This window comes from Trachinotus anak, unplaced genomic scaffold, assembly GCF_046630095.1.
Source record: "Trachinotus anak isolate AG129_WGS33_773 ecotype Australia unplaced genomic scaffold, CSIRO_AGI_Tana_v1 ptg000014l, whole genome shotgun sequence".
In the NCBI taxonomy this organism is placed as follows: domain Eukaryota; kingdom Metazoa; phylum Chordata; class Actinopteri; order Carangiformes; family Carangidae; genus Trachinotus; species Trachinotus anak.
This window is the reverse complement of record NW_027273865.1, coordinates 13,676,457-13,690,276: the sequence shown is the minus strand read 5'-3', so window position 1 is coordinate 13,690,276 and position 13,820 is coordinate 13,676,457. Positions and strand designations below refer to the sequence as shown.

The window sequence follows — 13,820 nt, the reverse complement described above, 5'->3', positions numbered from 1 at the left end:
TTGAGGTGGATTACAGTTCACATTTGGAATCTGAAATGCATCTTGAGTGGCCACTTTCTCACTGTGGTGAAGAGTAATCAAGCTCTTATTGGACATAGTCTATTCAGCTATGTTTGGGAGGTTGTTTTGCAATATGCACAGTACAGATCTGAACTATTTGTCCTTCAGTTTGTTCGACACTTAAGTAAAGTAAGTTGAGGTACTTAATCCTCACTTGCTCATTAATGCTTCTTTATGTTTGTAGTCTTTTTCTCTCACTACATTTTTGAGGCAAACATTTCCCTTTTTATTCAATGCTCAGTTAACATTTACTCCAGTACAATTATTTTGCAGCTTTAGTTACTAGTTACTTTGCATGATTAGATGATCAATACAAAATATAAATCATCTAATAAAGTATGAATGATTATTATAGATTAAGATACACAGCAGTATATAAAGTAGTTAGTAATTATGATCCTTTAATATGATATATATATATATATATATATATATATATATATATACACATTATTCTGAGATGACAGAATAAGAAAAGTTTATTTTAGGCCCTTTTTGTTATATACTAATGCTAGTACTTTTACTTAAATGTACTATGTGAGGCAATTTACATGTATTAATCATTTTTTTATTGCAAATGTATGAATGGATTGTAACATAACTTGAGAACTTCCCCGACTATCTCAGTTGCCTATACCAACCTGTGGACTGTTTTCTATGTGGCTCGTGACTTGCCTCAGTGGCTCTCCTCTGATCGCCTACAGCGCCAACAGCGTGCAACACTAGCCAACATAGAAACTGAGTCCTCTAACATTAACAAACAACTGGCTCCCAGCCCAACACCGACTCCAACACAAACTCCACATACGCACAGAAAACATTAAAAAGTTTTATCTAGTGAAGTCCATCTGGCCAAACGGGAATGTGATTGACGTCAGGGGAAAACTAGGCTCAACACTGGCACAGCAATCAATTCCTGAAGGGACCTCATAACATAACATCTCACCTCATAACATAACTTTAGTCAAATGGTAGTCTTGCATAGCCAGACCTAGAGATGGATGACAAATTAAAGGAAAAACCTGAAAAATGAGATGAGAAACAGGCTGACAATTCACCCATAATTAGGAAACAAGAGATCCCAGAATGGTTAGATCAGTATGAAAATGATGTGAATCATAGGCTATGGCCTTCACAGTCACCAGATCTTAACTCAGTCGAACACCTATGGGAGACAGTGCTCTCCACAAGCATCAACAAAACATCAAATGAGGCCATAATCTTTTGGAAGAATGGTGTTCATCCCTCCAGTAGAGTTCAGAGACAATGCCAAGGAGCACTGAAGCTGTTCTGGTGGCCTAACACCTCATAACGACACTTAAAGTTGCTTTTTCCTTTAATTTGTCACCTGTCTGTATCTCCACACTTCTTTTTTAGCGCTGTGCCAGCACTGCAGAGTCTGATATAGTCTATAGTTTCAGACATAGTTTATAGTCAAACTATAATAACAGTGTAACTTAAGTTACCTCATCTATCAACATGATGCCAGTCAATCATGTTCAGTCTCATATATGTCACGTCACTGATGATGCTGATGTCCAGGACTGTGTATTGCTACTTTTCCTTTTTAAAAGATGTGAATACTTCACCACTGTCACTGTATTTGGACACATGCATCCATCACCACCCACCATCCAATAAAAACCATCAGAGGATGGAAAAATGTACAAAACACTGATATTTACTCATGTTAAATGTCTGGGTTGGATTATAAAGAGTCATGGAGATTTTGGGGATTTTAACAAGTGACTGTGCTGCAGCCTGTGAGTCACTTCAGTAACTATGCAGTGTTGATGAATGAAAACATTGATAGAAATCTAGTCAAATTTAAAGTATGATTCTTTTGGCTCCAGAAGAAAATTGAAAGATATGACGGTGAAAATATTTTGGGTAAGAGCACATTAACAGACAGTTAATGACATGAAAAGATGGTCTAAATGATAAGCTGTGAATTCATCTCCTGTTGTAACACGACTGTCAATTTTAATGCTTCTTTTCTAGTCTTTTCTAATATTATCAATTATCTTTTGTGCAAAGGTTCAAGTAAAGTTTCTGCTTAAACTTCTATTTTTGTTTTTCCCAGAGGAAACAGATCTCGCTGCTCCTCGGATCATAGTCGGGCCTCCTGGTCCAACCGGTCCCCTTGGCCCCTCAGGTATGATATAATATTTCCAACTCCCAGGTTAGAGGACAACACAGCATGTCCTCAGTCTAATACAACTCCTGAAACATACCTGTGTATATCTCTTTTTTCACCTCTTGGTTTTGACTTTTTCAACCTTCTTTGGCAAGTCTGTCATTACAAAAGTTCATTTTATAGCCAAGCGCTGCTCAAGTCCACAAAACTTTCCTTTATATCCTAGTCAGATCCTAAAATGTCTAAATATAGAAACATTTCATGGTAATTTACCGGAGAATGTGTAAGAAGAAGAGATATACATGACACTTGTGTTATTATACAGCAATGCATTTGGACTCAGTATAAACAAAATAAACTGTAGTGTGTTCAAAGAAGGTTTAAGTGGTTAATGATGTGTGATGATGAGTTTATTTTGTAAACCCTGACAAATCTCTCTCTCAGGACAATATAATTTCAGAATTAAATTAAACTGTTAAACTGAGTGAATTGAATTTTGACATTGCACAATAGTCAGAGCCAGACTTCAACATTTTAACATTCATCCCCCTCACTGCGTGATGTTTTTGTGAATGACACTGCAGGCCCTGCAGGACCAAGAGGACCTGCAGGGATTCCAGGCCTGCCGGGACAAGATGTGAGTATCTGTCACTGAGAGCTGATAGTTGTTCAATAAAAAGTTGAATGTATGACTGGCATCATTTATACATTTCCTTCTGTTTCTCTGACACGAGGGCAAGGAAGGCCTCCGAGGCAAGCCTGGGGATCCTGGGCCTAAAGGAGATCCAGGGGAAAGGGTGAGGCTGCTTTAAAAAACGTCCTCATTATTGGATTAGCCGGCAGGCTGCACATATTTGATTCTGATGAACTATCAAATGCTTTTTGTTCTACGTTTTGTAAATGGCCCTAGCTGTCATGCAATCTTAAACACATTAAAGGTGAACAAGCTTTTCTTCAAAGACTGACTCCAAGCTGTGACTAATCCTCCTCTTTCTCTCTCGTCCAAGGCCAGGCCTCACTAATCAGGGCAGCCATGTCGGGTCCCCTCTGTAGTCAGCTCTCTAGTGGGCCTCTGTCTTTAAACCTGATCCCCTTCCTCTGCTAGCATGATTTAAGGTTGGAGATCTGGTGAAGAGGCAGATTAGCACGGGGGATAAGGAATGCAAGCCGGGGAAATGTGTGTGTGTGAGGAGGAGTCCTAAATTATTTTTCTGTTTTTCCTCCACCAGGGATTTCCAGGTGCAACAGGCGAGCAGGGCCTACCTGTGAGTATAAGGTTATTGTGTTACATAAAACACACACACACACACACACACACACACACATACACAGATGACACGATTATTTTACTCTGTTTTCACAGGGAGCACCAGGGCCAAAAGGAGAGCCAGGAGAAGGCTTGAATGAGGTCAGAGACATTCGTGTTTTTTCCCTCTAAAGCTCATTTGAACAGGACTAGGTGAATGGCTGGACCATGTATGGTCAACGTGCAAAAATGAGGACGTAGTTGAAAACTGCTGTGGAGCCCATGGATGTAACAACTGACATCATCGCGTCATATTTACATTCTGCTCCGTTTCAGCCTGTTGCAGCCCTTTATCTGGTTGCTTCTCTCCTACTCTAACTGCTCACATATACAATAGTTTAATACAGCTTAATATCCAGTAAAGCTGTTCTCATTTACATTATGTATTTCGGTTTATGGTGCTTTTCAGGGTGAGGCTGTGCAGCAGCTCAGAGAGGCCCTGAAGATCCTGGCTGAGAGGGTCCTGATCCTGGAGCACATGATTGGCATTCATGGTGAGGAGAAAGACAAAAATGGAGGAAAATATGTTTTCCAGGCAAAAAAATTATTAATTGTTGAAGGAATCGTCTGACATTTTGGGAAATATGCATTTTCACTCTCAGGACCACATTTGGATGAGAAGATCCACCACTGTCAATTCATCTAATTTAGAACTGAAACGATTTGTCAGTTAATCAGAAACTATTTTTACAATCGATGATTCACTTAGACCTGCAGTGCACACAAAAGTCTGATTAATGTAGAGAAGTATCCACAGTTCCCAGATAATAATTAATTATTTAGGTTGAGTAAATGTAATAGTTACAGTTACATAGCCTACTCCAGATATTTAATATTTATAAATGCCAACCTGTCCAAGAGCAGTAAGGTGACATCCATGTCTGCCCTCAGTCCCTTATCTTCTTTCAGCACTCTCCATGGAAAAGCCACAGCAATGATAATCCGTGTTTGTCCTCCCCTTCAGTCTCTTCTCTTTTAGACTATAATCCATCCTCTAAATGCTGAGTTTATTTTTTATCTGGAGAATCAGAAACTTTATTTGGACACTTCTGAGGTTGGACACTATAGGCTCTGTCAAACCACTAGCTGCTGTAGCCCACTCCCCCTCCATTGCTGTGGTTGCTCCCTCTGACACCGTGTCTGTATGTTCACTGTGAACATATCTGAACGCTCAACACGAGCAGCCAGCAGACAGCTGCATGTTGCTGTCGTGATTTTTGATGTGTCCCCCAAAGGTTCTTCCCCATGTACTTCATCTAGGAACCTTCAGCATGTTGTACTGTGTTGCAACAGGACACATAATAATTAGAGAAATAATGCAGCTGTCTGTCTGGTGCTTAATTGAGCCTCCAGATATTTTTGACAAAGTACACATAAACGACAGAACACCTTCTTCAGCTCTGGCAGACTTGCTGGTTGACCTAAATCACATTGCTACTGGTGTGCAGCGCGGGAAAGACCCCACAGACAGGAGATTTAAAACAGAGAGATTTACCTGGTGCTCATCGGTTTAATCAGCATTGTGTGAACTCATTTGACAATGGCTTAAATGCACCAGACATTCATTTATATTAAAAGTCACACACTCCAAATGTTAATACTTTCATGTTTGCTTACTCTTCTATGTTAAACTGTACTTTTTGTGGTTTTGAACAAAACATGACATTTCAAAGCGTCACTATGGGCTTAAGGCATTTTTTGCTTTTTGCTGATATCCAATAGACCAAGCACTTAATGGGTTAATTGAGGAAATAGTAATTATTAAATGGGTAGATTAATTGAGAATTAAAGTTATTGTTACTTGCAGCCTTAATCTAATTTCTTCAATTCATAGAAGCAAAAAGTGATAAAACAGGAACATCTACCTCCAGTAAAACAGTGATTTGCAGTTTTTACACTGAGCCAGGCTAGCTGTTTCCCCCTGTTTCCAGTCTTTATGCTAAGCTAACGACCTCCTGGCTCTAGCTCCATACTTTACACACAGGTGTAAATGAGGATTTGCTGCCAGAAAACAAATAAGCATATTTGCTAAAATGTCAAACATTTCCTTCAAGCCAGTATTGATAAAGAGTACTTTTACCACCCATTGTTTTTATCTCTGTCATGTCTTTAAACAGACATCTCTGAAGGATCTGGTCTTGGCAGCATTTTGGACCCGCTGTCATTCTCCACTGTAAAGACCAAACGCCTTCAGCCTGTTCAAACCCCTCCTCAGACTCTAGCACCGAAGGAGAGACAAAGACGACCTCCTCTTTGAGTGCATCGTCTAGTCTTGTATTTTTGTTCATATGTGTGATAGATGTTGTGCTTTTTGTTCATATCAATTATCCTCGTGCTTTTATTTCCTGAATATATTTCTTTTTCTAATTGTCATGAACGTGTACTGTTGTAAAAATGAAGCTCTTTGCAGACATGAGATGTTGAGCATTTCATCCACATGAAAGGCTTTTTTTAGCCTTTCTCACCCTGTTGCTGCACGATCTTAGTCTACATAACCTTAGCAGCAGCACTTACACAGTGTTGTACAATGAAATATAATCTCATAAAGTGTTAGGAGGGTTTTGGCGTCATTCTTCCCTCAGATAAAAGACGGCCTAGTAAACACATCAGTTTCCTTGGCTGATTTTGCAAAGCTCTGAGTTCCTGAGAGCTGGACCCAAAATGTACTATTTAGTGTCGAACACATTCTTGGAACGACCTCGAGGTTCATCTTGTGTTGCCTGTCAAACATATTTCTTCCTCTCTCCTTCTGTCTTTCTCGCTGTGCTCTGCCTTGTTAAAGCTGAGGTAAGACATGACAAGCTGCCAAGAATATCTGCTTAAAATAAAGTTAGACGAAATGAATCGCATCTGGAGAGCACCCATCTGGAAAGAGAAAGGAAGAGATGCTGAAACAGTTGAGTTTTGGCCTGGAAACCACAAACCCCGCTCGGCTTCAGTGCACCTTCCTGTGACTGGCTGACAGAGCACTAAACCTGACAGGATTACATTGACTTCACCATAAACTGCCTCTGAGATTTGTTTTCAAACTGATATGATTATGGTTTAATAAGTCTCTGAGAGACAGAGCCTATTGGTCTCTGAGTAAAGCTTTGGCTGCGGCTAGTACAATCTTTATTTTCTTGATTATAAGGTTCATATGTTAAACAAATTGTTCAGCATTCATATACTTATTCACATTCTTGTCAAGAGTTTATGGGAAGATTGATACCACTCTCTTTTCTGTTGATATGACGTTACAGCTAGGAGCTTGTTATCTTAGCTTAGCATAAAGACTGAAAACAGGGGGAAACAGTTCGTCTGGCTCTGTCAGAAGGTAACAAATCCTCTTAAGAACACCACCAACCTCATGGTGACAACACTGCTGTGTTCATGTGATGTTATTCAGACAGAAATAATGAGCAGCCAAGTGGGAAAACTGTCCATGTCAGCCTCTGACTCACTGTTTAACTCAGAGTTTCAGATTTTATGAATTTCTGAAAGTGATAATATATGATGATCATGATGATGATCATGATGATGGTGATGAATTGAGATAAAACCAAATTTTAACATTAGTAAAAACCAAATCATCTCATTTATACATTGTTTTTGGATATAGTTTCTCTTGTGTGCGTAAGGAGCTGCTACAAATTTGTAACAACAAAGTAGCTAATTTCTGTTGTGACTACAAAGTTAGGTGGTTATCCTTACTGTGGACTGTTCTGCCGACACTGCTTGAATGCTGACGCCACAAAGTCAGTGCACGCAGCAAAGAAATAGTGTGGCACGTGACCACTGTAAAAACACAACATGTCATTTTTGCACGTTGGTTTTTGTACAAATGAAACAAACAAGCTATTGCATGTTACTTAGACGGCCTTAGAGGTGGGTTTTACTACCTTTGGACAGAGCCACGCTAGCTGTTCCCCGTTTCCACAGACATAAAAGTGATGTTAATATTCTCATCTATCTCACGGAAAGAAAGCAAATAAGTGTTTTTCTGTTGTTCAGTCTCTGATGTGTTACGTTATAGACAGCTGAGTCTACTGATGTAGGCCTACTTTATAAATGCAACTGTTCTTTTTTGTCTTGTGCATGTTTCATTATCTTTTATACTTTACAGTGTTCAGGTGTGCTGTGTTGTTCAATTTGCGAATGTTGTACTCAGCAGATATTTATCTGTGTTGATTGTTGAAGTAAGATTAAAGTCACAACAACAAAGGGATTCATTTCATAGTCACCACTTAATTGCACATAATTACATTCACACATCCTGAACACCGCAGCTTCACAGCGTGGTGAGACTATTTACAGGCAGAAGCTCCACTGCAGCTCCTCCTCCTCCTCTTACTCCTCTTCTTTTTCATCCTTTCCTCTTGTCCTCCTTTCCCCGCTGCTCTTTGTCCTCTCAGTTTACCAGAGTCATCCAGGGGAAAGTTTGTAAACATCTGATTTACCTGTAAGCAAACAGGTAAAGGATTTATTGCACTTTTCTGTTTTTTTAAAAAAAAATTTTTAATCCACCCCTTTTCTGACAGGAGCTGTCAGGCTTGCAGAGAGGGATCACACACAGTATTGCACCTACAGACGAAAACAGAGCTGGCTTTTGCAATTCAATTATCTCATCTGAACAGGAGATAAGTGCGGTTATGTATCATTGTCATATATTCCACCCTGGCCCCTCTATGCATCCTTTCATCTGTGCTATGCCTGCCTGTTTCTGTCTTCTTCCTCATGTGCCCGCTCTCCTCCTCCCCTGTCTGTCTCTCCCCTCTTGTTTTTCCTGTCTACTGAACAGAGACATGTTGATATGAGGCCCGTTTGCACGGCCACAGGGGAACAAGTCTCTGGAGGTTTTGATCAGCTGCAAGATCAGACATGTCCACGGCTCCCCCGTGTACACTCCAGTGACTGATCATGCAGTATAATGGACAGGCACAGACAACCAAAGATGCACACCCACACATGTTCTCTCCGTAGATCATACAAGCATGGGCACACACATTCAAAACACACACACACAGACCCAGTGTTGAGGGCCTGTGGTTCATGTGTTGGCTCTGCTCACAGTGGGGTGGCTTGTTTGCTGGACACAAGGGAGTGAGACAGAGATGGTGTGTCTGATTTCCCCTTTCTTGCCCTTTTTTTGCCTTTGACAGTAAGATGGATGATTGCAATCACAGGAGCCATCAGTGAGACAGAGTGGAGGTCTATGGGGCAGTGAGACACAGCCATGGGAAACCAGCCGTCAGATTACTGCACCACGCTGCCATGGGAACACAGCGCTGTTTATTTGTCTACGGGTTTTGTTGTTTCATATGCATTTTCTCCTCTCTACCCCCCCCCCCCCCCCCCCCCCCCCCCCCCCTCCCCACTGCGTGGCCTTTTGATGTACACAACATGAAAGATTCCTCATGAAATATGTGTAGGCTGTGAGAGAGGGACGGAGAAAGGAGAGTGTTTACATTTCACAACATAGTGAGCCTACTGTAAGTCAATAAGTCTCTTCAAACCAGTACAAATGTGACAGATTTCATAGCGATTAGACTGGTCTCTTTGATCCCTTGAGAGAATGAGAGACAGACTTTTCACTCCCCAGTCAACGGATGTTTTTAAGAGAAACATCTGTTGCTGTACAAATGAGATTACTGTGTCTCTAGCCTGGGGCCATGTCGGTTATGAATGGCACTGTTACTGAAGAGGGGGTCTGGAAGGGAGCTGAGAGGGATCTTTGTAATAAGCTGTAGCTGGTAGTTAAGGGGTTTAAATCAAATTAAATTGCCTCAGATTCTGGGTATTCATCAACGCTCACCTTCAACTTGTTCAACGGTATCGCCACGGCTGGTACTTTTGAATCACTATCTCATATTGATACATCCAATATTTCACCTTGTTGCCAAGCAACAACTCACCTCAGCCTCTGTAAACTTGTCGGCCTGTGACATGAGGTGATATTTCATCCTGCAGGAGAGGAGCAGAAAAGAAGAGTTACTGTTTCCATCTCTTTGACTTTAAATTAACTGTGGTCTGTATTTCACCGACCAAGATATGCATTATCTGGAACTTTGTTAATGATTTAGACTTTTGTACTTTGTGACACTGATTCATCATTGTCTGAGAGATGAATTCTTGTGAGAGGCGTGACAAGCCACAGAGTGGTCTCCTCTGTGTTTGTGCAGACTGTGAGGAGAATCACACACTCACTCCTCCCCCATGAAGACTCCTGTTCCTTCTGGGTCAAAAACCTTAAAGGCGCTGAGAATCGTTTCCCCAGGGTCAGCTCCTGACAAAACACAGGTAAATCAGGTAGTAAGAACTGTTCATGTGAGCAGACACAAAGCACACTCCACCAACACACTGACGCAGTTTCAGATGATACTTTATGGCTTTTTTTTTTCTTTTTTTTGTGCTAAAATGTAATATTGTGATGCTGACTGCAGAAAAAAAAAATCATGGATGTTGCATAGACTAAGATCAGGTGAAATATGTTTTTATGCAGCAGTTCCTTCAATCAAATCTTTGCTTTGCTGAGACATTAAAAGCTACTTCAACTTATAATTTAAAACGTAAAGCCTTGACTGAAACTAAACATGAATAAATGATTGAGTTCACATACCACAAACCAAACCAAACCAAACAAAATATTTCAATAAAAATAATAGTAAAAGCCCAGCTTCTGACATTAGATATTTTATTCTCTGTTTTTGTACACGTGATTTTCTTTTCCAGCACTGCACACATAAACAACCAAAATACTTAACTGAAAACAGATTAAACAAAATTTCAGATTTAAGAAAAACAGAAACTAAATTAAAATCAGCAAAGTATTTTGTGGAAAGCAGAAGAAAAATAAACAAATGCTGAAATAAAATGCAAACTGCACAATCTGTATAACCTCGGTGCTGACTGACCTTTAAGTTTTTCTCGTAACATGTTGAGAAATAAAGTGCAGTTGAGGGGTCCCAGACACTTGTTCATCATCTCATCTAGCTCACTGTGACCAACATTATGCCGTCAAACACATCATATACGGCGTCACGCTTATAAGATAAAACTTAACTAAAAATAACAAAACATTTTCTGCTTACTGCTGCTTTCCATATATGTGTCTTAACGACTAAGCCAGAGCAGCACAGGTGACGCTCAGGTCACTCTTATCAATGAGACCTTCTCTGTTCTGGTCCATGATCGTAGAGGCCTGCAAGCGATGAACAGTTACACAAGTTACCAGAAGAGGCACTACAGGTCCATACGGAGAGATATCAGAGAGATGGTCAGTCGTATATGAGCACATATGTACACACACACACACCAACACACACACATAGATTTACCCCAACATCTGTCCTGTAACTTCTTTGAAGCCCTGGATCTGCTCAAACATTGAGGTGGACATGGACGTTTGTGGCTCCTGTCTCCGTCTTCTTGGCCTTTTTGGGAGCCTGTAACAGATGTGACTAAGCTGTTCAAATCATTTGTACATGGAGGGCGGACAAGCCAAGTACAAGGACCAATAAATAGGGTTTATCTTGCTGACAGAGAACATACTTGTAAAAGGATAAGCCTGAGGGGAGGAGCTGCATCATTAGTGTGGAAAATGTATGAATGAGTGAGGAACTAAGCGGTGTAGCTTTTCTTTACTGGAAAAATACACAGTCATTCCTGATAGCATCCCCATCAGACTCTGTAACTGACCGCAAATTGCATTAAAATTGGAAACAATATTTGATTGGACTTGTTGCTAAAACGTACCATTTACAAGTTAGTGAGTGCAGGGATGTAACTGATATGTTCCACGGCCTCTTATCATTGTGTGGATCCTGATGCATTCTTCTTTGAGATCAGATGAGCTCTTAAGAAACAATAAGAGGAGTGGTGCCCTTCCTTTATTTTCTAAGTCGACCGTGCAGTGTGTAACACCTGTTCAGTCCAGACAATAGAGGCCAGGCTGTATATGCTTTCACAGCAGAGGGGTATAGAATGCCATATGAAGGATGAGGACATTGACAGAAAAGCTTCAAGGAGCTGAGGGCAGGTCATTGAGTGGATCTTTATTTGAAGACTGGATATGATTTTACTCATAGTAACTAGATATACGAATAATTCCCTATTGTACATGAATGGGATTATGACAGGGATGAGGGGTCTGTCTGTGCTGGCTGTCTGAAAGCATTGTTGCTGATAGACGTCAGTGGTTTCAACAGCTGTTGAGCCATCAGCTCATTATGGGAAGCAAAATTATTTGCTGTCACTGTGCCTGCAGGAAATGTCTCATTTAACAGTGTCGAGTGTTAATTCTGTGTCTGGGCACTGACACAGAGGTGTAAATTTAAATGATCCACATCACAGCTTCTGACTCGTATCAAATGACTCCTGAAGCGCACATGTTCACCTCCTCCCTCCTCCTCTTGTTTTCAGGTTCCTTCTGCCTGACAGCCACGGCCTAAGCTCTGACGATATAGTGAAAATATGAGCAAAACGAGCATAGTCGTGTAAACATAGCAACGCTAAATGAAAGACTGCACTGTAAATCCCAACTCGCTCACTCTACTTAAAAGTTTATTGGAAACGGCTGGCACACAAAAGGTTATAATGGCACAGTAATATGAAAGACACAAAATAACTGTATCACATGACTCTGTTCTGACTGGAAATTCAGTTAAACAGAGCCTTTTTTTTCACACAACACAATCACACAACAAAATGATTAGTTTTTTGAGCATTTAATTCTATATCATATTAAGAGGGAATATATGTTTATTGAGTTTATGTGTGTTTATTTTTTTATGTTTATTCAACACAAGCATGGATGGTGGTGGAGGATGGTGAGTTAGCAAAATACAAAACAAAGTAATCAGTGTTGAATGAGTGTTAAATTAGTGTTGAATTAGTACTAGTACTATTAATACTGCCAGAGAAATTTTGTCTTACCACTCTCCTTTGTCCTGCCTGTCTGTACGATCTGGAAACTATCCATGGAAACAGCAGAATCTGGTGTTAGTCCGGTTAGCCATGTCTCTGCTACACTCCCGCTTATCCCTAAAAATTGTCTCTACTCAAAGATTTTAAGTTACACAAACAAAGGAATGGAAGCTGTACTCAATGTTGCTTTGACAAATTTTACTCAACTATGTGTACTAAAAAATAATACATTGGTAAAAACACAACAGATTGTTGTGGTGGTTTTATGCTGAGTTTTTTTTTTCTTTCATCATAACTTAATTTTTGTAATTTTATGTTTTTGTTATTTAACATGAACCCAGATTTTTCATTTTGCTGAACAAGAAAGTGACCACTTTTCATATGAACATAAAAACAGTGAGTTTGAATTTTTACAAACATTTCTTTAGTTCATTGAACGATCAAAATGCACAATATATGTTTTGTTAATTGGCCCTCGACTTATTGGGCCATATGCCATTACATTAGGCTTTGTGTCAAGTGAACATAAAGTTTTTAGGTCATTTTAACAGCTCTGAACATTTGTGTGGACTTTACTAGAAAATGTTGCGTCACGGATGGATTGGGGTTTACAGTGTGGGGATGTGTGTCTTGCTGTCATGTTATGCCAGAAATACACTACTCACAAAAAGTTAGGGATATTCGGCTTTTGGATGAAATTTCAGAATGCGCCTAAAATGCACGATAACCTTTACAGGTGAACCTAATTTGAATGCACATGTCCAACTGTTCAGTATTTCAGTACTTATTACATAACATGATGTTCTCTAACAAGGTGATCACAACAAAAATCACAACTAGTGTCTGATCCATGAAAGGACCACTGAATGTCCTGGTTCAGTGACAATTTGTATTTAAAGTCCTCTTCATCATGCTGTTCACATTTTGACATCATGAGACCAAGACGACACCTAACAATCGATCAACAGTACCTGGCCATTGCGAGGCTTCAAACGGGATGTTCTCAGAGGGAAGTTTCCACTGAGCTTAGAGTGTCACAGAGGCACAGAGAGACTGGAAGAGTCACAGAAAGGCATAGAAGTGGACGTCCCATCTCATGCTGATGACCGCTTCATTGTGAACAGTGCCCTGCAGAACCGGATGATGAATGCCACTCAACTCCAGGCATGTTTAAGGGAGGTGAGAGGCACACAAGTGTCATGTCAGACCATTCGAAACCGCTTACCGCACCGAGGTGGTGGTGTCACAGTCTGGGCAGGTGTGTCTAGTCAATACAGAACTGCCCTACACCTTGTGAATGGTACTGTGATAAGCTGATACTACCTGAATAACGTCATTAATCCAGTCGTTGTGCCTCTGCATGAGCAACACAGGCCTGATTTCATCTTCATGGACAACAATGCCCCGGCTCAT

The 13,820-nt window shown here is 40.3% G+C and overlaps 1 protein-coding gene and 1 pseudogene across 3 annotated transcripts in view; one reads left to right on the top strand and one right to left on the bottom strand.

Annotated features, from left to right (window-relative positions):
* Positions 1-7,710, top strand: part of col26a1 (collagen, type XXVI, alpha 1) — a 25,520-nt gene extending 17,810 nt beyond the window's left edge. For 2 of the 3 annotated variants that reach the window (XM_071496436.1, XM_071496435.1), the window contains exons 8-14: positions 2,144-2,215; positions 2,782-2,834; positions 2,932-2,994; positions 3,427-3,462; positions 3,561-3,605; positions 3,913-3,997; positions 5,621-5,909. In XM_071496436.1, the coding sequence (XP_071352537.1) occupies positions 2,144-2,215; positions 2,782-2,834; positions 2,932-2,994; positions 3,427-3,462; positions 3,561-3,605; positions 3,913-3,997; positions 5,621-5,760 (494 nt within the window). In that variant the 3' untranslated portion in view covers positions 5,761-5,909. Of the gene's footprint in view, positions 1-2,143; positions 2,216-2,781; positions 2,835-2,931; positions 2,995-3,426; positions 3,463-3,560; positions 3,606-3,912; positions 3,998-5,620 lie in introns of all 3 variants that reach the window. The other variant, XM_071496437.1, reaches the window with a different exon arrangement.
* Positions 7,677-13,820, bottom strand: LOC139632429 (myosin regulatory light chain 2, ventricular/cardiac muscle isoform-like; annotated as a pseudogene).